The sequence below is a fragment of the Oratosquilla oratoria genome, chromosome 33 (genome assembly GCF_046742065.1).
Source record: "Oratosquilla oratoria isolate Oo_2021 chromosome 33, ASM4674206v1, whole genome shotgun sequence".
NCBI lineage: Eukaryota > Metazoa > Arthropoda > Malacostraca > Stomatopoda > Squillidae > Oratosquilla > Oratosquilla oratoria.
Genome location: NC_134809.1, coordinates 6,857,095 through 6,883,777, shown reverse-complemented (window position 1 = coordinate 6,883,777; position 26,683 = coordinate 6,857,095). Strand labels below are relative to the sequence as shown.

Below are 26,683 nucleotides of genomic sequence, written 5' to 3'. Positions count from 1 at the left end.
TATATATATATATATATATATATATATATATATATATATATATATATATATAATAATGCATGATGCCAGCTACGATTGTATAGTTTGGAATATAACAATGACGATGGAGACAAAGTTCATGAGACCACAAAGTAATGATAGACCAATGCTGGAATAAGACTGGAAGGCAGGAAGGGTGTCTTGCGATTAAATAGTAGTGTACTCGTGGCGATAGTTGGTCAGAAAGAGCAAATGTCTTCCTGACTGCGTAAAATTTCAGAATCACGCAAGCACGGATATTTAACATGAAATTTATATTATCCAATAACTCCTAACCTAACCTAACGTAACCATTCCAGAGATGAAAAAAATATATATCTTTGAAATGAAAACAAGAAGTAAAAAAAGAAATGTGCGTCATACCTTGGCTAGAAGAAAACCTGACAAAGTGGAGAGACGATAGAGAAGTTTGCAGGAGTGACGTGGCAAAGTTTGGCACAGCCGTGCGACTCATGAACATAAATTATGAAGGAAGTTGAGAGAGATCTTTGTTTAGCAGTGGACTGCGAATAATATATCCAATTATCATTTTAATCCAAATGAATGATCTAATTATAATTTCTATAAATTCACCATTTTGGCATAAATTTTTGCACAATCTAATACAACGCCCTTCAATATACAAAATCACGAAAGATCACGTTACTCACCGAAATATAAATAGATGGGACATGCTGGGGTACATCGATGACGTAACTTTATGTATATTTTCTATAATAACGCATTGATCACACACACAAAAATGCCAAGTAAATTTCATCATTACCAACACTTTTACTTTAACGAACTATTTCTTCACTGTTTCACAGAAACATTTTCAATATATTTCGATTACTGCATGTGAAATTCCACCGTTACATACTGTGACATATTCTATCTTGTTTTTCAATATTGTAACAAACTAATAACATGCAAATATTTATCTAGATAATATATTCAATAATTTCTTATGTTCCAAATACATCCATATTACACACACGAATTTCAAAACAATCACTTTTATGTTAAGACGTGAAGAGTGAATCAGACTACCACTTGCAAATTCATTGGCTTAGCTTACCAAGGTTGGAATCATTAGCCAATAAATTGGAGTTAATTTTTCACTGTCGATACGTATACACATTAGCACGGAAATGAATGGCGCGCGTCGTTTGAATTTTACAGCGATTTACGTTTTCTGTTCATTATTTATTTATCGATCTAAGTCTCTTACCCACATAATCAAATACGTAGTTTTTTTGTATGATAAACTGATGAATACTATTAAAGTAAAGAACTTGCTAAGGGTTTTATTTAGATTATTTTACTCTACATATATATTTCACACAGAAATAGTGTAGGTAGAATTATGAACGAAAATTTTAATTTTGAAATAAACAAACTCCTATTCAAAGTAAAACATATATATTATCATATCATAATATGAATTCCATAATCTGGTTTGCATTTCTGAAAACTAATATCTTCGTTCGATTTAACCGAAAATCAAAACAGTAACAAGTATGAAAATATCAACAAAATAATTTCAAAATAAAAATTTTTATTTTCGAAACTTAGAAAGATGAAGATTAAATCATACATTGTTTTAAAAAGGGCGAGGAGCTATTGCCTCTCTACCTCATGGTATCCCGAGATTGATTACCACCATAGAAATCATGCCAGGCGTGAGCCACCACTGTATAACTAGCAACACACACACATACACGACATTACATTTATTTTTCTTTATTTTTTTTTTTACATATAATTTTTGTGAATCTTGCAAAAATGTCTTGAACAGTTCTTTATATTGTGAATGTCACTATTGGTGAAGTATACCCGTGTTTCATATAGACAATACTTAAGAGAATTTAGTGACATTCCTAAAGTCTTGTTATGTGAAATTCCTTTTTATTTCTTCTATCACTCCTTTCTGTTAGCCGCCTCTTAGTTCCCTGTGGTGGGATACAATTACATCCATTGTCCCCAGTCTCTCTTGCAGATGACCTGCAGCCATTTCAAGTATACAAAAAATAAATAAATAAATAAAAAATAAATAAAAAATAACAAAATAAATAAATAAAATAAATAAAAAGAGCATGACCTTTTGTCATAAAGAATACTTCAAGAGGTACAGTGATGGAATTATAGATTCCCTTTTTTTCATGATTTCCTCCCTGAGTTGAGGAAATGTATGCTTTGACATCACCTGCCTCATAAGGGGAATTAACACCTTTGCATAAGTATTTACTATCAGAGTATAACACATAGGGTCAATGATATCAATTATCAAGGTTCTCTCTTTATTTACAAAGTGACTAGTGTGTCAAACGCAAATAAACCTGATTGTGCAAATCTGATTCTGCATTAGAACCACAGATGGTTATTAGTACCAATTAGTACCAATGACATTAGAATGTGAGAAGACCACTCGGCTAGAGTGGTCGGCCACAGTACCACGTGACGACAATGCTGGCTCCCTTGCTTGCAAGCCATCCAGTTCTTTTTCTTGCTAAAATCTCCTCTTGGTCAACAGAGCCAGGAGTGAGTGAAGGCGGCCCAAGGAAGGCGGCCAGGGAAGACAGGGGTGGCCGCATATGCACGACACACACACGCGCTGGCAACATATACACGCACACCTACGGAGACCTCGGACACACACTGCACGGGTGTGTGCGCTTTGTGCAGCCACCACAAAATGCCTGACTAGAAGGTGTCCAGAGGTCCACAGTCGTGTCCACGTGCAACACAACTTCTTAACTACTATTATGACATTACTGCGACCTTAGAGTACTAGGCATTATCAAATATAGGGATGCTGATGCAATGATGCATTATGACATGATGATACAAAAGATTACAAGGGTATTGCAGAACTGCAATGGACTTACCAACTTACTATAAAACCTAAGGATTGGAGGAGCTCGACTATAAAGACTAAAGGCTCACCGAAAGGCACGCGATGATATGAATCTGGGATGTGGCAGCCACAGGAAACACCAAAACACACCTTGTTGTATTAAGTACTTTGTCCGATGATAGAGCAACACCTTGCTCTACTCATGACTAATCTACTGCACTTTACACTGTACTTAGTGACTTGTACTATACCGGATTGTCTGGTACAATACCATATGATAATACTGTATTGTATCCTATTGTACTCGTTGAACTTAGGATTCCCTGTGTCTGTCTGTTAAACTGACATTTTCCAGTTACATGATTATCAGCCACATGTTTAGCAACATGTAGCTCTGCCCTAGGTGTTGTCCAGTGACATTTACCAGCCTCCATCCAGCACCTGGCACACTCCAATCATATAAATAGTCTTTTCTTCTCTCTTCAAGACCATGAGCAACCACATTATGTTCTTATGTTACTCATCTGGTCAGGCTAATCCCAAGCAAAAGTATGGATGAACACATTCTAGCCACACGTTCAGTGATTTTCATGTCTAAATAAAATTAATTTTGAAGCAGAACCCAAAGGAATTTTTTTTTAAATTTGTAAATGATGACCACAGTCACTTTGACAAGGTGAATACTCTCTCTCCACTCCTCTAGCCAATAAGGCCAGATATTTGCAAGTCAGCCTTTCCTTTTTCCTTCTCTCCAGCTAGCTTCATTTACATACCTATCTACCTACACATGGCCCATACCACTCCTTCCCTGCTTCCATAACCCACCCTTAGAAGTTCTCCCCATTATGCCAACCCTGTTATTCCTCTCCCTCTCTCACTACTTCTTTTTGGAATTATTTTTATTTCAATGCAAACCTCCACCTCCTCCTTCTCCTTTAGCGATACTTTACCATTCCAATTTTGCTAACTGCCTAACCTGCCACATCATGTTGAGACCCCTGCACTCTGCCAGCCCTCACGAAGGTGTACATCAGCACCATGAGCTCCTAGCAACAACCCCTCATGCAAGTAGCAGAAGCAGTCAAGTGAATCCGAGTCCACACGTGCCCCAAACTCATCAGCCTCATCCGAGCATCAACTGAGCTACTGAGCACCGGAATAAACAGAGAGCACCCAAGGTTGCATTGATATTTTTCTTTACCTATGAGGAATGTCATGCAAAACTATAAGGGTGTGCTGCATGCTGTGGCAAGACACCCTGGAATGCATCATGGGTCCTTCACTACTCTCGAAGCGCTGAGACCGGCTCAGAACAGCTCCGTCCCCACACTCTTGGTTGTGGTCACCGCAAGTGTGCTAACATACAGGTTATTATGTACATATGGCAAATATAATAATAACTTAAAAGCAAAGGTATATTATTCTTGACTCTTCATTTAAATGCTATTTCCCACTTCCCACACAGCTGGAATAAATTTGGTTTCTACACCACCAAACAACGAATCAATTCTCACTTTCCCAGACAACATCTTATTAAAAAAAATTCTTCAATTTCACAATTGCGTGGTTTAACGAAGGTCTTCTTTGTCTTGTGTATAGCTGTAGGCTGTCACTGTTGGGTAACAGTCAATACTGCGCTATAGCAGTTTTGACCTGTACCCAGATAGGGTGGCTTGTGAGGCACACACACAAGCATGTCATAAGTCACACATGTTCTTTTGATTGTTCTTACTTGGCCACATGTTCCAACAGCCTTGTTTAACATATTACAACTCAAAATTATTAGTTATTATGACAATGTTCATATATGGCAGCAAGAACTGATTGATTTCCGACAAAAACTAGAAAAGAAAGACAAAAGAAGAAATTTCTGAAACGTAAGCCCAATAGCCTCCATTCGCAAGATGGGCTTTCACTTCCATTGCTTGTTGATATCTTCTTTAGTAAGTTTAAGTTCAAAGATGTCATACAACACCATATACAGCCTTTATGATCTCTCAGAACTGTAACCTTCAGACATGAGAGTAGGTGCTGACCAGCTTCTTGAGTCGCTCCATCTCAACTTCCATGCATGCACGCTTCTTCCTCTCTTCATCCAAATCGTCCATCAGCATCTGCAGCCGCCGTCCAAAGTCCCGTCGCTGTTCTTCAATCCGATCCTCCAGGGCAGTCACCTGACAAAGAGACACAAGGGTGAACATACACAAAGACATGTACACAATATCCTATATTCAGACAAACTTAGATAAACAACTAAGTTTATGATTGTTAAAAATTGCTAAATTATGTTTTGGGAGCTGAGGTTATGAGCCTCCAATGTTCCTTATCCCTTCTAGAGGACACTGAATCCCTCTCCTTACAATGTCCTACACTAGTTATTCGCAGACAACACAATTTTTCTCCCTTAAGCGAGTTCTGGGTCAAACCTATGGCCACTGCCAGTTACCTGGGAGCTGTGGGTCTCCTGCACGAGATACCTAAGGTAACTGATTAATTGATCTAGTGTCCTTCTCATAATACACAGATTATGTGTGTGGCATTCTTACTCCAACCCGAGGGTAATGGCTAAATGGACGAAAAAAGTTCGTACTCTAATACAAATGTTGCCTCATCCTCACATTTCAAATTATCAGTTATTGTATGTGCTCCATGTTCTGCATTCCTGACTCACACTTTGCTCTATTCAGCTGAATCAATCAATCAATCAATCAATCAATCCGTTGCCCCAGGTCTTACATGAGACCCACAGGTCCCATGCTAGTTACTGAGGGGCAGTAGATTTCCAGTCAATGAAACATGGGGTAACAGTCCTTTTTCTGCTTCATTCATCCCATCTATTTACCTTTCCCTTGGTCTATCTTTTCCTCTCTTACTACCAAACATTCATACATAAATTCTTTGATGATATTTACTAACATCCATTCTCATAACATGACCAAATCACCTAAGGCTGACCTGTTCTACTTTTCCTCCCAATCCCATCTGTACCTAACCTTTCATAAGCTCTATCATTTCATGCTTTGTTAGATTTCATAGCTCCACACATAACCCTCAAGCATATTAACCACTGCCTTCACATGACTTATTTTTCTTACATACAGGTTAGCACAAGTGTTAGGTTAGTCAACAATAACTTGCTGTCTGACTCATAAAAGATATCCTTTAGGGGGAAAGACTATCTATTTATACACCAAAGGCCTCTTCCCCCTTACAAGGGAGGTAGCCAAGTCATAGGCACACATCCAATCCCATCCACCACCCTTGTTTCCCTCTCATCTTAGCTCCTCATGGATGATGGGTCATTCCTGTCTCCTGCCCACTGAGTCAGAGACAATGCAACAAGACAGCACATCCACAGCAGGGCCATTTCACTTACACAGTGAACCCCACTTCCTGTCCCCTCATGTAGAATATAGAGAAGACAGGAAGCAATCCCTTTGGGCTACGTCAAAATACCATCCATACACAGCCATTCTCCACTCACCCCTATTCCCTGCCTTCTCCTTTGGTCAACAAATATTTCACTCTTACAAAACTAAAAAGAGAGATATACCTTAGGAAGCAAATCGGTGATAATCTGGGCAAGACTTTCCTCATTAGGACTTGGCACTGTCACATCATTGGGCTTCTTGACCGCCTCAGGCAAATATCCTGCACTACGTGGCCAAGGCTGTGTCACTTTGCTTTTGGGTACTGGTGCATCAGCTACTCTATTGTCCTTGGGCTTGGTTACGGCTGATGGTTGTGTATTGGAAGGCTTGGCTGCAGCTGGCTGCTGTGAGGAAGGCTTGGCTGCAGCTGGCTGCTGTGAGGAAGGCTTGATTACAGCTGACGGCTGCTGTGTGGAAGTCTTGGTTACAGGCTGAAGTGGCTGTGAGGCAGCCTTTGCCGTAGTTTGTGGAGGCTGTGGCGTAGGCTTTGGAACCTTGGGCCCACTATGTTTCTCTTCCTCTTTCACAGCTTTGTTCTTGTCATCAATCAACACCATCACCTTTGATTTGTCGTCTGTCATGGAACGGGATACAATAGACGATGACCAGGCCTTGTCTTCACCATGCTTAGGTAAGGCTGGCTGATGTGGCTTTGGAGCAACCGCAGGCCCAGTGGCTGGAGCTCCAGCTGTAGAAGCGGAATTCCCATCAATTTCTGTTGGAAAGACACAAATTCATTAAAATAAGCAAGACATGTTCATACATAGTGCCTACAAATATCAAAACATGAAATATTCCATTAGAACTACACAGTGATATAACAAACCTATTTTGATATAAAAGAGGAAAGTTTCTAAACAAGGCCACAGGTGGTTAATGACTCCCATATTCCTTCTGAACTACCGACTGATATTGGTGGTGAAAGCACTTAAATAACCTACTGTAACTACACCTTCATTTCTTGATATGGTTAATACTGTTCAGCACTGTAAAAAATACCTTTTTTATACTTGATACAATTCCTGATATGGTCAGTACAGTACTATAAAAATATTTTGTTCTATATCATAGTGTATTCTTATCATTGTATTTACATGTACACCATATGTATCAGCTGCGTTTGAACACACGTGAAAGTACAACATATCCTCAAACATACCAAACTTTCAGATATAATGACCCTTCCCCTAAATGGTTCTCTATGCTTTACTGTACCTGACTCAATGTATGTGCATGGATGTGATATGGATGAGAGTAAAGGGGAAGAGATTGGTCCATGAGAAGAAAGATGGCTGTATTGGCAATGTGTGAAATCAAACTTAAAGGGAAAGGAGAGTTGCAGTTTAGGAATGTTGTGGGTTGGGTGTCACAAGTAAAGATGAAGTGGATAAAGGCAGAAGGAGGATGGAAGTTATGGGCTATTGTAAATGCACATGATCCTAGTAGTGAGAAAGGTGTGGAGAAAAGAGAAGTATTTTGAAGTGATTTAAATAAGTGTGTGGACAGTTCTGGGAATAATGTGAATGTGGTGGGGTTAGTAAATCTTTATAGTAAAGTAGTAAATGAACCAGTAAACTGGATAATAGGGAGGTACAGTGCGATGGGAGGGAACAATAATGAAGAAATATTGGAGAGATGTGTATTGGAAGTGAAGCAAAGTATCCAAGAAGAAAACATAAGAACATGGGCTAGGTTAATTGGTGGGAGGGTCGTTGAAAGGGAATTAATGGATTAAACAATGGTGTGCAAAAGGAGGATTGGAATTCTGGACAGGAATGTATTCAGAGGAGAGGATAGTGGAGTGTCTTATCATTATCTCGTAGGAAGGGAAATTGAGAATGATGAAAGGGAGCACAGCTATGATGGTATGGGCATGTCATAGGAATGGAAGATAATAGAACACCACAGAGATGGTTGAACTGGCATCCCAGGGGTAGATGACCACCAGGAAGACCACGGAAAAGATGGTGTGACAACATCAATAAAGCGCTTAGGAATAGAGGATCCTCTCTGGAACAAGTACTACAAGAGAGATGGTATGATGACCGTGCCAACTGGAGGAGGCTGACACAGACCAAGAGGTCTACATAGACCTACCAGGTGGATGGTGAGGTGAGAAAGGGGAAGAAGGTAGAGAACTGCTGAAAGTGAGCAAGCTGGATGGGAAGAAGAGAGAGAGAATACTAGGGAAAGCTGAGAAGTATGGAATATTGTAAAACATAAAGTTTGGGTAGAGAATGGATATGCTTTAAAGTACTGCTGAAGTACATATAGATAGCAAATTGGTTGAGAAAGATAGGTGGGAACTGAAGGAAAGGAAATGAATGGTGGGATGAAATGGTATGAGTGGTGGTGGCAGAAAAGGGGGAAAGGTATGAGGAATGATTCTGAAAAACAAATGAAGAAGCAAGTACGGGGGATGAAAGCAAAATATCTCCTTACAAATGGAGAAGAGGCCTTTTGATATGTATGTATGTAATACCCAATGAGCCACTACCCACCTGAACTAAATATGCCTGAGATCCTTTTCTTTTGATTCTCTCGAAGTTCCCTTAACCATGGCACATTATTCTTCTGTCCATTTGTTGTTGGTGAGAGAGGTGCCTGTGACTGATCTGGGGTGGCAGGTGACAGCATCGTGGATGGGTTAGTCAAAGGTGTTCCAGACGTGGGAGACTTTGGAGGTTCTGGGGTTCTACCTGGCCTTATGGCAACTGGCGATACATCCTGTACAGAACAACAAAAGTTATAATTGATTAACTTGTCCTCATACTTGTACTATGGCCTGACAACCAATTTTTCATAATATAGGTTGAACCTAGATTTTATGTAATATTTAACAAAACTGAGAATTTTAGTGATAAAATTTCAATGACTATGCATGGTGACCCAAGTTCTGCAATGAAATGGAACACACATGTTCCTCACTTCCATCACCAGCTACACAGTACTGTACCTGAATTACCTACTCAAGGTGAAAGTTTCCACTGGTGTTTTTGACATTTTTCTGAGAAACCTCCTCTTTGTAATGAAACCCTCATTGTAGAGCATATTATAATTTTTTTAATTCCCCCCCTTGTTTCTTAATAGCCATTAAGTTGTATAAAAAAAAAAAAAAAAATCAAACCGTTATTCTTTACATGACAGATCATCATGAAATACATATGGTGAAATAACCATGACAACAGCACGTGGTCCATTCTGACCAATCTGATAAAATAACATCTAAAATAAGATCACAAACAGTATAACCTTTCAATTTTTAATGTTCTTCATATGAAGGGTCAATGTCAAATATCTGATTTATTCATTGCATACTCTCCATTATCAATTCTATAATTATTGCCTTGAGTTTCACTGATGGGAAACCTGTAGTCTCCACAGTAGTTGGCAAAGGTCCCCAAGTCCTCTCATCCCTATGGAAATAAATATTGGAGTACTGTCTGCAGTGTATTAAAGAGGGATTCTTCCTGGATTATTAGCTTGTGGTAATATGAGGGGAGCTGTAGCTGGTTACTAGGTCTTCTTATGTGAAAGGGTAGAGGAAATACTATCTTATTCAACTTTGTAAACTTACAGTAGGGGTGAGGTTAAACCGACCATTCTGCACTAACAGGTTACTTACAATTTACTCTAGCAGTCACCAGACTACACCACACTACCAGCATATTAAATGAACTACAACCTTCCACCTGCACTGTGTAACACATCCATATGAAAATATATACACACTAATCACAAAACAAATATTCCATAACCAACAACTAAACTCCTCTAAATATCTGCCCTTCAGAGAACACCCCTTCCAATGATGAGTAATAACTACAAGAGCACAACTGCGTTCAGGTCCTTATCCAGCTTTAAAACAATACCAACACAAAATAGGTCTAGCCACAAAAGCAAAAACGAGAGCTTGGAATACAGCTATATATCATGAAATGTTGTCAGACATGATTCTCTTCCTTAAACAGCTGTATAAATAACAATATAGTCTTTGTGGGAGACCTTAACTACAATGAGGTCAATTGGAAGGACAGAGAAGAAAGTGGTAAGGCAGATCCCTATGATAACCTTTTAAATTTAGCAATGAAAAACAATGACACAGTGGGTAAAAGAGGTGACTGAAGTAAGTCAGGGTAATACTTCCACAAGGTTGGACTAGCTACTTACCAAAGAACCATCATCACTGCCTCATTGAAATACCTTTCCGCTATGGGAAATGCAACTATATAACACTTGAATTTCAGTTGGTAGGTAAGGAAATAAAGAACCAAGAAATGGATTCTGAAGGTAAGGAAAACTCAATTTTGGAAAGGAGGACTTCTCAGACTTGAAGAAACATTTTGAAGAACCCGATTGGGATGAATTCATGAATACCACCTGAACATATTAAGCTTGTAGAGAATGATGTACCACAAGATAGAGGTGGTTGGGTAGATTGCACTCGATAAAGCACCTGAGTCAGCTTCAGTAGAAACTGGAGCATATTGGAGAATTAAGAGGTAAGCAACTCAAATGGATAAAAGATTTTCTGAGGGGCAGGTATATGAGTAAGTGTTAAAGGATAAGATGTCAGGATGGTGGTCACTGACCAGTGGAGTGCCACAAGGTTCAGTGTTAACACCTGTAAAGTTTCTTATGATGTAAGATACAATCTACACTATCATTTTTGCAAAAATTAAAATTAAAAAGGGAGGATTGTCAGTTTTTGTAAAAAGATCTAGACAGCATATATGAATGGATCCAAGTCTTAAACAAGTTCCAATAAAAAAATAAAAAATAAATAAATAAATGCAAAAACACTTGAAATGGGCAACAAATAAAAAATACCATCTGTGAACTATTCTTTAAGAAGCAAATCAAAAGAGGAGAAAGACTAGGGAGTGTTAATAAAAGACAATCTGTCACTTGACAAACATATCAACAAGATTGTGGGAGAGACATTAAGACTGCTTTAAAACATTAAGGTGACTTCCACTAACTGTATGAAGAAATTATGAAAAGACTCAGACACCCTAATCTGTCCAAGACTGGAATATCCATCAATGGTATGATCCCCATACAGAGAGGAAGATATAAACAAGTTCAGGAGAATATGTAATTGGGTCCCAACTTGGCAGATAAGCCCAATATGGAGAAACTAAAAGCACTACACCTGTTAATGTTGAAGTATTAAAGAGAAAGAGACCACTAGATTGCATTGTTCAGATCAATGAAGGAGGCGAGCAATGCAGACTGATATCTGCTGATTAGGGATGATAGGGCTCAACAAGGTCTTGGGAGATAAACAAAATATAAAAGAAAACAAAATCTAGATTTAAGGAAGAAATACAGTTTTACATGAGAACATAAGAATGAAGGAGACTGCAAGAGACCATAAGGCCTACACCAGGCAGCTCCATGTCCATTACCACCTGTCATCCCCATCCATAAAGTCATCCAACTGTTACTTTCTTGGAATAGCTTAGAAGGTAATACAGCCCAAGTCTTAATCATACATAAATTTAAATCTATCTACATACCAATAGGCTTCTTCCCCTTATCAGGGAGGTAGTCAATGGAAATCTAGGTATGATCATTGGAGAATAAGGTGACATAGTTCAAGTTGAAACCATACATGAAATTTAAGCTGGGTATGATTATATAGTGGTAAGTGAGAGGACCTCACATGAATTGCTGCTTTCCTATATATTACCATTGGGCTTGCAGGATTTAGGAGAATGGGTTGCAAATACAGCAATAGGAATAAACCAGCTTCAATTGTTGGGCACTGCTTTGGATGTGCTGTGCCTTGTTGCATTGCTTTTGACCCATGAAGTGAGCAGATAACAGAGATAACCCTTCATCCACAAGGAGCTAGAATAAAAGGGGAACAACTGGGTAATGGATGGGTGTGGGATGGGTGAGGGGGTGGGTGCATGCCTTGGCTGGCTACCTCTCTTATGAGGGGTAGATGCATGCCTTGGTATATAAAAAGAAATACATACACACTCAGATCACTATATGTTGGGATAAGAGAAATACAAGGGAACATGAAAAGAAACTCAAAAAAGATGATTATAGAAGAGACCTGGAAAAAAAAAGTTTTCCACACAGTGGTGGATATCTGGAACAAACTGGATAAAACAATAATGTGTGTAAAAACTATACATGAATTTAAGAGCAAACTAGACACTACAAGATACAAAGATGGGACACCATGAGCATAGCTCCCCTTCCCGTAAGATACAACTATGTAAATATAACTAGATAATACAGGCACTCCAAGACTGACCCCCTGATGCCTTATTCCACCTAATCCTCCAGTCATCATTCCAACAGAGAAATCCCTCCCATGACAAGCAAACACCACATTGGCATAACTGTATTCAGGACACCATCCAACTTTAAAACAATACTAAGACATAATAGGCCTACACATAGAAAAAAATTGCCTAAAATGCAACCACCACACAGAAAACAGAGCACCTTATCTTAAACTACCCTACTACCTTATTCACACTACAACATGCTATTGCTTCCTTGTGTGACTTATGGTCCAGCATAGTGGCTGTTGTTGGTTACCTGGGAACTATGGGTCTGATGCAAGACAAACTTGGGTCAATGGACCAATTGTTTGAAGGGCCAAATATGTATATGCATCATTATCTGATATGACTTCACCACAAATAATACCATCACTTCACAAAAACAACAGAAACAAGAACACCACTGCCAGTTCAACATACCATTTGCTATAGAGAAATGTACTTCTTCTGGTAAAGAACAATAAATTTAGAAACAACAATCAGTAGTTCAACAATAGCCAAGTGCCTGGGTACTGAGGGAAACCAAACGACGGTTAACAAAGTACTCATAACAATGGGCACAGCCTTATCAATCCTGACTCTCTCTTTCTTATCTAATCTTCAATAACATATTTTTTATCATGAAACTTGCTCAGTTATCACATTACCACTACAGACAATACTAAAATTACAGGTACTGAAACTTACCACACCACTATCAATTGCAAAGCTAAGATGTGACAGCAGTTTTTGAAGTGGTTGATGTGTAATAATGATAATTGTTGCTTTGAATTTCACGGGGTATGATTAGTGGTGAGAGGACCTCACAAGCATTGTACATAATGGCTGATTTTGGTTCTTGGGCTCTCTTATAGATCTTTCAGGGAAAAACACTAGACTGATGTCTGTGCTGGGCTAGGATGGGACTTTCTCAGTCACTGAGTTATAGTATATAAGTAGGAGAACAGACTCTAGATATCAGTTCTTCTTACATGAAGAAGAAGAAGAAGAAGAAGAAAAAAAAAAAACAAAAAAAAAAAAAAAAAAAACAGGAAATAAAATATTGACAGAGATCTTAGGTTTCATCTATAGACAGAAAGTCAGCCTCTCAGGACTGTACCATTTGGTGGAGTTGAGGGCGTTGATAGAGTTTGAAGATGGATGACAGAGAAATGATTCTGACATCGATTTTGTATGACCACCATATGCAGGTATCTGTTACAGGTCTCTACTGAGATGGAAGGTGTGGCTCTGATAACTTATTTACCCATTTACTTATATTTATTCATCTATTTTTCATGTGGCCAATTTGACTTGGCCAGCCTCCTTACAGAGGAAAAATAGACTATGATACTATATTGTTTATACAGTACTTAAGCATGAAGCACAGAAATTGCAATTCTCTTAACATGCACAATTCTACAGAAAAACAAAGCAGCAAAACACAAATTTTTGGTGTCATCCTATACCTTAAAAATTTAGCTGTTCTTCTTTATGTTGTGCAAATATGAACCAGTACACACACAACAGGAAGCATATTTCTATATCTACCTACCAAGAGCTTTTTCCCCCTTACAAGGGAGGTAGCCAAGCCAAAGGCATGTACCTACTCCCACCCATCCACCACCCTTTCCCCCCTCTCATCTTAGCTACTCATGGATAACAGGTCTTCCCTGTAACCCACCCACAGCCATGGGTCAGAAGCAATGTAGCAAGACACAGTACATCCACAGCAAGGCTGCTTCACATAATCAGCAACCCCCCTCTCTATCCTCTCATGCAGAAAATAAGAAGACGGGGAAATCCCTTCAAGCTGCATCAAAATATTATTCACACATAAGCACCCCTAACTCCCATCCATTACATTAACAGTATCATCTATACACAGTCACTCTCCTCTCATCCCAATCTTCTGCCTTTTTCCTTCCTTGCTCAACAGACATTCCCCACTTGCTCAATGCCCCCTTCACCCCATCCATCCATCTCATTCTTGGTCGTCTTCTCAAGTTCTCTCCATCCAACTCTGCCTTCCACACCTCTTTTACTAATCTTTCATCATTCTTTCCATGTGTCCAAACCATCCCAATAATTTTTCATCGGCCCTATCTGCCATCTCCTTTTCCACTCCCACTCTCTTCTTTGCATCTCACTCTATCCAACCTAGTAAATCCTACCATACTTCTCTGACATTTCATCTCAAAACACATTTAAACTTTTCCTCTCTAGGTCTCTTATATTCCAAGTCTCTGCTCCCATACAATATTGACGGCACAATCATCCCTTCAATCTCCTTTTTGCATCCATTCCCAGATGCCTATTTCTCATAAAAAAAAAATTACGTGCTTCTCTCAATCTACAATTTACCTCCACCACCACTCATCCTTTTCCTGCCACATGCAACCTCAAATATCTAAAGCTATCCACTTCCTCCAAACCTCTCTCCTTTTAGACTTACTCATCACCTTACTTTTATCCACATTTACCATTAACTTTCTCCTATCGCATACCTTTGTTAACTCCCTTAATCCCTCCTCTAATCCTACCACAAGTGCAGTGTTATCAGCAATCAACAACTGGCTCACCTCCCACTTTTTACATTTTCTTTAACCATCTCCAGGTGCCTTACTTGTTCTCATCATTTTCAGAGCTACTTGCACCTCATTTTTTCTTATTTCTCCTCAATTTTCCTCACCCATCAACATCATTTTCTAAGTGCCTCTCACTGCTACCACCAATCCCTCCTTATCCTTCCCCACATTCAACAGCTCACTAAAATACTCAACCCATCTTCCCCTTACTGCATATAATACCAAATCATATGTACAAAAGGTACCAATGTCACTTTTTCCAAATAAAGTGGCACTTCCTTTTATTTGGGTAATGCCCTGCTATTTCATTCAGTTGTGTGTAACTCTCATGGTAGTGAAGGAGTTACAGTGACAACACCACTGGTGTGCAAAAACTAACCATTAGATACACACTACTTGTGTTTTTTCTCCCTTATGGAGAAAATGGATCTGCTCTACCATTCAGGCCACAAAATTTTGAATGGCACTACTTCATGTAATCAAACTATTTTTCAGCATAACTATTCAAAACACCATGCTACCAAAGAATAGATAAAATAATAAAGAGGAGGTAAACAAAAATTATTTCATACGACTGATCACATACATCTTCCTTATACTTTCTTCAGCGACTTTCTTTTGCTACAGAACCCATAACCAATGCAGGGCTTAAAAGAGCAAGGACTTACAGAATCAGGAGGATCCTCAGGCGTAGGTACAAGGACAGGGGATGCCGACTCGTGGTTGCAACTTTTCATCTGTGTAGGGAAGAAGGAACATGTAGCGCTACACAGGTGCCAAATCTACTAGCTGTTGCAATCCTTCCAAGACATATTGGGGCATGCATTACTACTTCCAGGCACTGTGGTCATTCAATTACTAAGATGCACATAATTAGCAATATGGTGTCAAAAGCAATGCAACTTTGCAGATAGTGATGCTACCAAGAATACTAGGTGAGTGTGCTACAACTATCATTAAGTGAATAATTACCTTCACTCTTACAGAGCATAGCATAGAAACATTCAGATGATGCAATACTACCATAACTAGCCAGAGCAGTTGTCACTCACTGTTGGTGTGATGATTGTGAAACTTTGATTATGAAAGCATTTGTTATGAAATTTGTTCTGGCCTGTTCCAGAAGACTACTTAGTTTGGGATGGACCCTAGACTGATGGAAGTCTTGATTCATTGTGACTCCATCAGTCTTAGCTTTGTCCACCTTGTGGATACGTAAAATTATGTACCATAAACCTGAACAAAACTGATCAAACATGTTCCATACTGAAACAATTAACCAGTTCTACAGGATGATGTGCTTTACAGATTTTTGTTCTTGCTGCTATAGCCAAAAGGGTTCTAATGAGCAGATGAATAGTCTTGGGACAAAATAGGGTATTGACACTCCTATTCTGTCCCAAATATAACCCGTTACCTGAATAGAATTATCTGGCACTAGCCATTACAAAAATCTGTAAAGAGCATCACCATGCTGATGCTCATATCAAGAGAATGCTCTTATTTCACACCAATAAATGATATCTAAAGACTTAAAGAAGCATAATCAAGTTGACAGCAACACTAAATGTACCCTCAGTCATCCTCACTCAACTTTTGTTTAAACAGACTGACAGTATAAAAAATATACTTGGAAAACTATAACAAAAAGATGTAAATATAATGCTGTCAACATGACTACGACATGCAGAGACAAGACACTACAAATCTAATGCTATACATTACATCATTTAACTGGTGGCATGCAGATGCTCGACAAGGTGCTTAATGAACCTCGAAATGTACTTGTACAAAAATAATGTGCTAGTTTTCAAAGGGTGACTTTACAAGGTAGCTGTAATGAACTTTGGATGTGGCGGTGGTTAGGGGAGGGGAGTGGGTAGTGCTTGGGGCATAACGCTGAGGATCGAAGACAAATGTACAGCTAACTATAAAAGTTTCCACCTCCCTTACCTCACCTCATCTGTAGAGATCCCCAGACTCTTTAATACAAAACTGTAAACAAAGTTATATTTCAGAAGAGAACCTCCACACTAATGGAGTAGTGGAGGTAAAACCTGTAGAGTGGTGAGAGTTTGCTCTAAGGCCCAGCAGAAACACCTAGGAGCAAATTTCTTTATTGTGTTGACTTGTGCAAAGTTCTCAGACCACCCAAGTCTTTTTCAAACTTGATCATAAAAAAAAAGAGGTTCTTCCATTTCCTTTAAGTTTTTCTTTCCTAGATCAACATAATAAGCCTCGGATTGCAATAGTTGAATCACATAATCTTCCAGATGAAGTTATTCAACTCATGGAAATCTCTTTAAACTTTAAAATATCAATAACTACTTCAACACATTTACTGCAAGACTCAACTTTGAGATCTGTTTTAGGTGTCACAATGTTTTATTAATATGAAAAATAAAAAGCTGTAAATGTCAACAATATTGATACCAATCAATCTGTTGCCCCAATTCTCTCTTGCAAGTGACCCATACCTCCCACTACACCTACCCCTTTCATCCGGAAGTCAGCCAGTGAAACAATTTTGTAAAGCTATATGGAGTGAATGAGGTACACCAGTATAATGTTCACTTTGTCTTTTGTATGATGATTATGCTGTCATGCTGAATCTATGCTGGTACTGTTTTAGTATTGGGTGGTGGCCTGAGTGCATGTATGCTGGTGTCCTTGTTTAGGGAGTGATTCCCCACCTATGTTGATATCTGGGAGAAGCCCAGTGATGTACGGAGTTTTACAGTCTAGTCTTAAGTATTAGTTTTGTGATCTGCATGTGCATATGTTTCTGTATTGTTGCAGGGTACTACTGTGAGTACACTGTTGCAGACACACGAGTACTTTATTTCATTACCAACAACCAATTCTTCTATTATTGGTGGTGCCAATGAGTGGGTTAGTTATTGGGCTGGTAAAGGAGAGACAGGAGGGTAGCTGATAGGGGTGGTAGCAGAAGTTATATGTACATACATACATATACCAAGGCTTTTTCCCCCTTACAAGGGAGGTAGCCAAAAAGGAAAAGGCATAAAATCATTCCCACCCACTCCATCCCTGAATACATTCCACACCCCTCCACCCTCCCCCTTATCTTAGTACCTCCTGGATGATGGGTCATCCCTGCACCTTGTCCACTGCCCTGGGTCAGAAGCAGTGTCGCAAGACACAGCACATCCACAGCAAGGCCTCTTCATTAAATCGGCGACCCCCCCTCTCCGTCCCCACATGTGATCTTTCTTTTTGAAGTGATGATTTGTCTCCAATAATCAATAAAGGATGCTGCATGACTAGTTCAAAGGAGTGTCATACTCCTTAAAATATTGACAAGATTTTTTTTTCAGTCAATGCAACAAGATACATCTTTCCTTCTCTCTTGACACTTGTGTGTTCATTTCTATTTTGTACATTTCTTTTGTTCTATTCTCTCTTCCTCCATTTTCCCTATGCCATATTTTTACATTTTTTTTAATCCATTTTTGTCTGTATTTTTACATTTTTTTAAATCCATTTTTGTCTGATTTTTCTTTCAATATACCTTGACACAAATCTATGCATATCCAAGTGTGACAGTTTCTGTTGCTGAAAGATTAATGTACACATTTGATGGGTTATGCATATCTAGAACACGTATTAAAACAAGGTCTTGCTTTTGTGTTAATAACAGTAACCAAGTTATTTTCCACTAACAGAAAAAATAAAATTGTCTTCCCTATCAATTGTTATCAACATAAAATGTATACCCAATTTTATCTGCTCCCATATCTGCCCACCTATAATGTTCCATTAAAGACCCAATATTTTTAACTGCATCAATGGAACTTGAAATAAGCTGCTCTAGTGCTGCTAGCATTCAGGCATGGATTTAACTGCAAATAATTATTTTTATTTTTTCATTTGTTAATCCAACTAACTGCCAGCAACAACAGCCACAGTCCAAGGTGTTTGCAACAAAACATCTTTTTTGTTGTTGTTGTAGCAGTGGATTCCAGGATTAGAATTCCTCTTCAACATCAACATATTTTGATGATTTTGGTCTGGTTAAGGAAAGGTGATGTTATACAACTGAGAAATAAACTCTGGCTTTATGACTTCCTTCAAGCTTCATCAACTACACAAAATCCCATCTTTAACCAAAATAAAATTGACACTATGTATCACAATGAATTCAATATCTTTTAACACATTCAATAAGGTGACACATTAAAAAAAATCTAGCAAACTATCTTTGGAAAAAAAAAAAAAAAAAAAAAAAAAAAAAAAAAAATATATTTACCATGGGCTTTTTCCCCCATTACAAGGGAAGCAAGCAGCCAAGTCAAAAGGCAAGTACCTACTCCCACCCATTCCACTTTAATCCACCACCCTTTCTTCCCTCTCATCTTACCTCCTCATAAACACCAAATCATTTTATACAGCTTGATGTGAAAACCTAAGACCAAAGATTTTCAAGAACAATATGACACTCTTGTAATTTTAAGTCTGCCCCAATAATAACTGAAATTTGGTCAAAACAAATTCATTAAAGCATGTCAATATATTAAAAAGGTTAGTGGAACCACTACAAATACTGTAATTAATGCATATCTCAACAATGTGATAATGACAGTTATATCTTTACATTTTCTTTGATACAAACTCAGTCAAAAAGATATCTCTGTGAAGATAAAATTCTTGTTAGATTTAAAGCATAACCCCAGGCACAGAGTCCAGACAAAATTCTACTTTTTTTTTTCCAACTTAAATGTCGTTACCTACAAAGTTAGGTGGCTAGGTATGGGATATGTACATTTTCATCTCCCTCACTCTTTTCTATCTAAACCATGCAAAATACTACCTCTTCATATCTACTGCACCCTTCTTATACAGCAGATCAGTCCATTTATACATTCTTCTTCTCCAATTCACTCTGTTATTCACACACACTTTCACTTGTATGATGTTCTTGTTGTTAGTAAACAGTTTTACACAAAGAAGGGCATCTCAGCCTAATGAACAAGTAATGTAGCAATCTAATCTTAGATGACCTATAACTACTATGGACTTATCTCCCAGGATGAGCTTTTAGGAGAAGCATCTAATAGTTATTTTTAAGAACTTTAGCATGCAAATTTCCTACAAAAACAATCATGTAAATCTGCATGTTACTAGTTAGTTTCAATACAATACAGAGTACAAAGAGAGTACTACAACCAAGAATGCACCTCTTTCTATAATACAATTAGTTACAAATCACCATCATCTATCAAGGAAAATTTCTGTTAATGTATCTTCTTTTTAACAAATGTAAATCTTCCACTTAGTCACTTATGAATTCAACTAAACATGACAGAAATTAATCTCTTCTTATAATGGCAACCAAATATTCAACATAAATGAAGAACGAAAATCTAATAATTCATTAAAAAACATTCAACTCGTAAACATTTCTAACAACTAAAAAGACCTTAAAAACACTTTTAAATATATTTCTAAAATACCTGACACACAAAGCCTCATGAGAAATAAATATGTTTAGTTCTTAAATAATGATCACTGTGTAAAGAGACTATTGAGCGCACTTCACACTTCGAACTGAGTAGAACCATTTTTCTACCTATAAAGAACATAAAAGCAACAGTACTCACATTATCTTTGAACAACCCTGAGGGTGGTCTCCGTCTGGAAGGACCTTTGGGTCGGGTCTGTGTCACATGGACTAACTTCTCACCTGTCTCCAGACTCAAACTCAGTTCATCTGAAAACGAACATACCAGAATATGAAATAATTTGCCAAACACACTAAAATGCATACTACTATGATGCATACAATTATCAAATCATCAATCTACATAACAATACTGTAAGGAATGAAACTCACAATGATACATTATCATCATATATCTTACAATGCTATACAGTTACTATGTACTATGTTGAACACCATGGAAAGTGCATCTTAAAAATATGACCAACATTAAAGGCAAGACTTTTCTCCTGCCAAGCCTGCATTACAACTTACCTGTCTCTATTCAACAGCTGCATATTCACAAGCTAAACAGCTGCACAACACTCAAGCTACATGCAATACACACCATCAATTATAACTGGAAGCCCATGCAATGCTGAAACTATTATAATACCTACCATACCTTGGATAGATCCTAATGATCCAAAGGATTTCAGGGTCTCATGAACCAGAAGTGGGTATAAACTCTAAGTGATACAATCAACACCCTCACCTTCAACTGAGGGTGCAACATTGAAGGGCCGAATTTCAGTCCCTTGATCAGGTCCAAGATCTCTATCAACTTCAACTATCCCAGACTCCACACACACTTTTTTCATACGAGTGTTCTTTTCCTGCATGATGCTGAGACAGAAACAGGCCCACACAACCAACAGTCAAAATTTTCTTCCAAAAGGGATCAATGGGAGGGCCAGGGACTACTATGGAACTACTGTGGGACTTAAACTTTCCAGTTGGTGAAACTCAAAGTGATGATATGGTTTAACATCACAAACTCCCCCTGTTGGAAGGCTAGGACAGTGCCCCTCACAGAGGACTTTGTAGCTTGGAATTTAATGAACCATGCCCTTGGTTCAACTTTACCAGTGGCAAGGTTCGATCCACCATCCAAGTATCAATGCCCTAACCCACTCATCCAGTGAGCTTCCTAAACTCAAAGTAACAGTTATTATTGTTACATTCTGGAACAGAAGTTGTTTAGTCTGAGGAGGTCCATTACAACACTTCTCATGACACTGCACAACTCAAATGCAAAACTTGACCAACATTTTTCTCTTTATTCTTCTTTGCTAGACATAGAATCTTTCTATCTCTTTCACAAACCCTATGGCTATTTCAGGATTCATGTACTTTGAGGATACTAAAAAGTATAAGGAACAAAGGCAATACACATGACATAACGCCATTTAGTACATGATACAGGTTGTGACCTTGATGCTTATGTCTTAGGATATTTCTCCCATAATTCCTGGTGTTCCATGAACCAATCTAACTACTCTGCAACCCATCAGTTCACAAAAAGACTGATCCTCAAGATATATATATCTCATATATGCACAAGAGTGACAACAAATGAATAGCAAATTTCTGAACTGGAGGAGAATGTAGAATGTACAACAATAAACTTTTCCTGAAGACCAGAAGATTATACATCAAAACACCAGATGAGGCAATACACTTCCTAACACTATTCAATCTTTTCAAATGTGACTTTCCTCTCCCCAATTCCCAAATAAAAAATCAAAGCACTCATATACATAGATGAACTAATAACAACTGCACAACACAATAGTTACAAGTGTCATTTCTCAGTTGGGTTAATATCTAGGGAGCCAGATGAAGTATAAAATTTGGAGGTTTACTGTGGAATCCTTGTTTTGTGATCCAAATGCATACGAGTTTCTGTTATGGTTATGTTGTGGGATAATGGAGGCAGATCATCATAAACATTTCAGTAACATGTTGCTGGGGGATAATTTTTCCACTAAATTCAGTGGTTTGTACTTGTATGACATAGTGTGTGGGGAAGGTAGGTTTGTAGGCTCCTATAAAGAACTGTGCATGTCATGTACTGGTCCATAGGAACAACTTTGGCTTTCAAGTGCAATGTTCTATTGGGGTTCCTCTTGTGCAGGCAGTTATTATTACTAATTTTGTGTTGTTTAAAGGATATCTTTGTTTTCTCAATTCTTGAGCACCATTTTGTGGATGTAAGCTAAGTGTACTGTACTTCCTATGAGTTGTTTGCATACTGTGGGAGGAAAAATCTGAGAAAAAAAATCAATAAAATAAAATAAAATAATAATAATAATACAATAATAATAAACAAATAAATAAAATAATGGAAACAACCTGGATGAAATATACAACTGTATTTGGACAACTAGGGATGTATATAGTGGAAATTGAGGAACATCAAATAAAATAGAAATTATTTCCACTATTTCCACATGACTACCTCCCTTATAAAGGGGAGAAAGCCCTTGGTATATATTTCCACCACAACATTATTAACCATACAACTGCTATCAATTCATCAAAATGCTAGTTGCACTTGGACATGACAAAATGTAAGGCATAAACTCCCACAAAAAAAAAAAATATATATATATATATTGTAATAATAATCCCATAAGCTTGATATTCATACCAAAAATTCCAATCAAAAAACAAACAATACCCTTCTACATGTAAATCAGCACAAGCAAAAATCAATCATGAGAAAATTATCAAGACTACCAAAATGTCTCAACTGTTACTGAAATAAATTTTGTTTCTAAAATAGAAATAATTTGGCTTTATGATCACTGCTACTTATATACTTGTACTTATCCATTTCTATTTCAGTAAATCTTCTCACATCACTATCACTGTGATATGTAATATGAAAAGAATATATCTGAGGGCATATACATATCTGTATACTGTATATGCATGCATATATATATACCATATGATATACATACATATTTACATATATACTTGATGTATGTACCAACTCTACATTACTTGTACATGCAAGCTGTATTCGTAGCACAAGCACATGTACATGCAAAGGCTATACATCACAAGCCAAGCTAACTACATGCACACAACTCTATGATTAAACACACCTCGATTGGGCATTGCTTTGGCGGATTTTACGTTCTGCCCGTCAAGGTTGTTCTTGTTGCTGTCACTCTCGCTTATGTCCACTTGGTCAGACTCAGAGTTTGGCAACCCAATACAACTGAGTGATGGTTTTTTCTCTGGTGGTGGGGGTGGCTGTGGTTTCTTTTCGGGCAGTGGTGGGGGTGGATCTGCAACAAACCACCGCAGCCCTTCAACATTCAGAACAGGACATACCGTCCAGAACACTAATTAAGTGGTAGAGTTTTCTTAGTCTTCTCTGTTCTAGTCTTGTTCTCTCACACAAGTTTCTACACTGATTCACCAGGCTTAAGAGTCTTGCTTTGTGAGAATGCATTGCATTTCTCTGCAGCCCAGAAAGGAATACTCAATCAAATAAGAACTACCAGCTTGGGATTCATTGAGTAGAAACCTGCAGCCCCACAATAGTGAGAACCTTGGAACCTCCCAAAGATCTCTCTCAGAAAATATGTTAAACTCCTGTCTGTGATGTATTAGTGTAGATCTGTTTCTAATCTGCCAGATAGGAGACAGGATAAGAAGGAGGAGGAGGAGAAGGAGGAGGAGGAGAAGGAGGAGGAGGAGGAGGAGGAGGAGGAGGAGAATTATGTTGCATTTCATTGCCAATATCCAGCACATCTATCCATTCCATTGATCAGGTTGTCATAAAAGTGGTATGCAAGACTTTTAAGAAAGGCAGTAGAAAGGAATGATAGTGGAGGTGATCAACATTGAATGTTTAATACATTTTAATCCGGTCCATAGGGGTACTAAGGTCCCGACAATATTGACTATTCTTTTGCTGATCAGTATTTCCTTTAAAACTCACTAAACCCATCAAACTATCATAGCCGCATCAGCACACCAAAATCAATTCCCATCGAGATGTCCTACACTATTAGTCCCTTCCTATCACACAACGCATAAATTCTCAAACTGTGTATATATATATATATATATATATATATATATGGTAACCTGTGAATTAAAATGTAATTCTGTAAATTGTTTTTGGTACGATCCTTGGTTGAGATCCAGGGACCGTTCCAGCGGAACTTTCCATAACAGTCGACCCCTAATTAATTACGAGGAAGTGCAGCCTTGACAGACCCAATAGATTTCTCTATCAACTTTCTGAATTTCTTGCACTTTTTCATACAAAGAGCTGACAATTGGTGACTGCTCTGCTCATACGACTTTCAACTGGTCACGTAGAAACAGTCACACACTAATACAACAGTCTAAAAATTCTCCCAAAAGTGATCTGTGGTAGGTCACACGGATCGTCGTCTTTTGTTGCGGTGATGCGGATTTCGAGTCAGTGGACATTCCATAAATTTAATTTAATTTCACCCTAGCATAATTTTCCTTTACTTACTGAGTTATCACAGCACGTTTTTTCTTTAAAGATAATTTTCTGATTTCTTATAATGGATGGTACATGCACGCGCGCGCGTTTGAGTGAGTGTGTGTGTATTTACTTACGGTATTTGGCGTTGGAGTTGTGTTCATGGATTCCGTCCCTATATCTTATTTGATCCAAGTTTATCTTAGTTAATTGATACAGTAAGTCTGGATTATATATTTTTAATTTATCCTACAATATTATGCATCTAAGTAGAAAGCTGTATCCAAACACCTAAGGAATTTGTGCGAGGGGGGGGGGGCGGCGCACGTAGGCAACGAGGAAGGTTCTAACACAATACTACATTACAACATCTGTTCGCCATAATTCCTCAGTCTACAAGACGAAGTTTCGAAATGACACTTTCGTTAAGAAGAATGTGGCTTCTTCAAGTCTTTTTCCACTTGTAAACGATAGCAAACTGACACATGTTCAGAAAAACACGTACAGCGCATCCACGTCAATAAATGTACTTTTTTTCTTCATATCGCATAATTCCAACATACACGAAAGCGCAACACAAAACTTCTGCAGATAACGAAGCCGACATGAGCCCCAACTGTCGTCCGTTCTCAGGAGCGTTACCACAAACACCAACTAGATCAGGAGCGAGATAGCGATATGATAACCGAATCAATAGTACTGCACTACCTTTCGCTATTCCTCCGTTATCAACGACGTTTTCATAATGGTAATATACATGACCAAATATAGTATACATTATCGCTTAGGACGCCACAGGAATCTGATAACAGGCTACATCATTGTCAAAACAATCGTTCACAAATAAAATGCTCCATAAACATAGCTCGCCTATTCAAAAACAGACAATTCGTTCGGGGAAAAATCACTCACACGAAGTCATCACATACATACACGAACATCTCAGAAAGCGGACTTGTAACGTCCCAGGCACGTACATTGACTGGTGATGACATACACCAGGGGTGTGGAACCTTTTTTCCCAAAGGGCCACTAGTTACGACTCTGTTGGTATGGAGGGCCACATAACCTAACTATTTCATGCTATTTACTACGGTCGAAGACGTATTATGTGAGATTATACTGATCAAGATAGATAAATAGTTTGTTACTGATTTTATCTAACTTGGGGTCACAAAAATAAGAATTGTCCGAAACAAATGCATCTTCCTTACTATAAATGAGCAAATGAAAGGCCACCGTACCTTATTATTATAATGTACAAACATAAATAATTACTCAATATTGGTTAACTGGGATCATTAACATAAGAATGATCAAACACAGACATTTTTCTGACCATTAATTAGCAAACGAAAAACAGCCAATGTTCACTCAATCTAATAATTAAAAATTTCAAGTAATATGTTATTTTCTGTTCTAATATAATTAAGATCTGTACCTTAGTGAACGAAATAGAAAAAATATGGTGAAATTGGTACACAAGAATATGAATTTAGTGAAACTTTCAGTGGGTTCT

The 26,683-nt window shown here is 38.1% G+C and overlaps 1 protein-coding gene across 9 annotated transcripts in view; it reads right to left on the bottom strand.

Moving 5' to 3' along the window:
- Positions 1-2,304: 2,304 nt before the first annotated feature.
- The window catches only part of LOC143017732 (E3 ubiquitin-protein ligase SH3RF1-like), a 211,235-nt gene continuing 186,856 nt past the window's right edge, over positions 2,305-26,683 (bottom strand). For 6 of the 9 annotated variants that reach the window (XM_076172526.1, XM_076172531.1, XM_076172527.1 and 3 more), the window contains 6 exons: positions 23,801-23,986; positions 20,806-20,915; positions 15,853-15,921; positions 8,811-9,036; positions 6,432-7,024; positions 2,305-5,052 (listed from right to left, as the gene is read on the bottom strand). In XM_076172526.1, coding sequence (XP_076028641.1) covers positions 4,891-5,052; positions 6,432-7,024; positions 8,811-9,036; positions 15,853-15,921; positions 20,806-20,915; positions 23,801-23,986 — 1,346 coding nt within the window. In that variant the 3' untranslated portion in view covers positions 2,305-4,890. The remainder of the gene's footprint in view (positions 5,053-6,431; positions 7,025-8,810; positions 9,037-15,852; positions 15,922-20,805; positions 20,916-23,800; positions 23,987-26,683) is intronic. The other 3 variants (XM_076172528.1, XM_076172532.1, XM_076172534.1) reach the window with 3 other exon arrangements.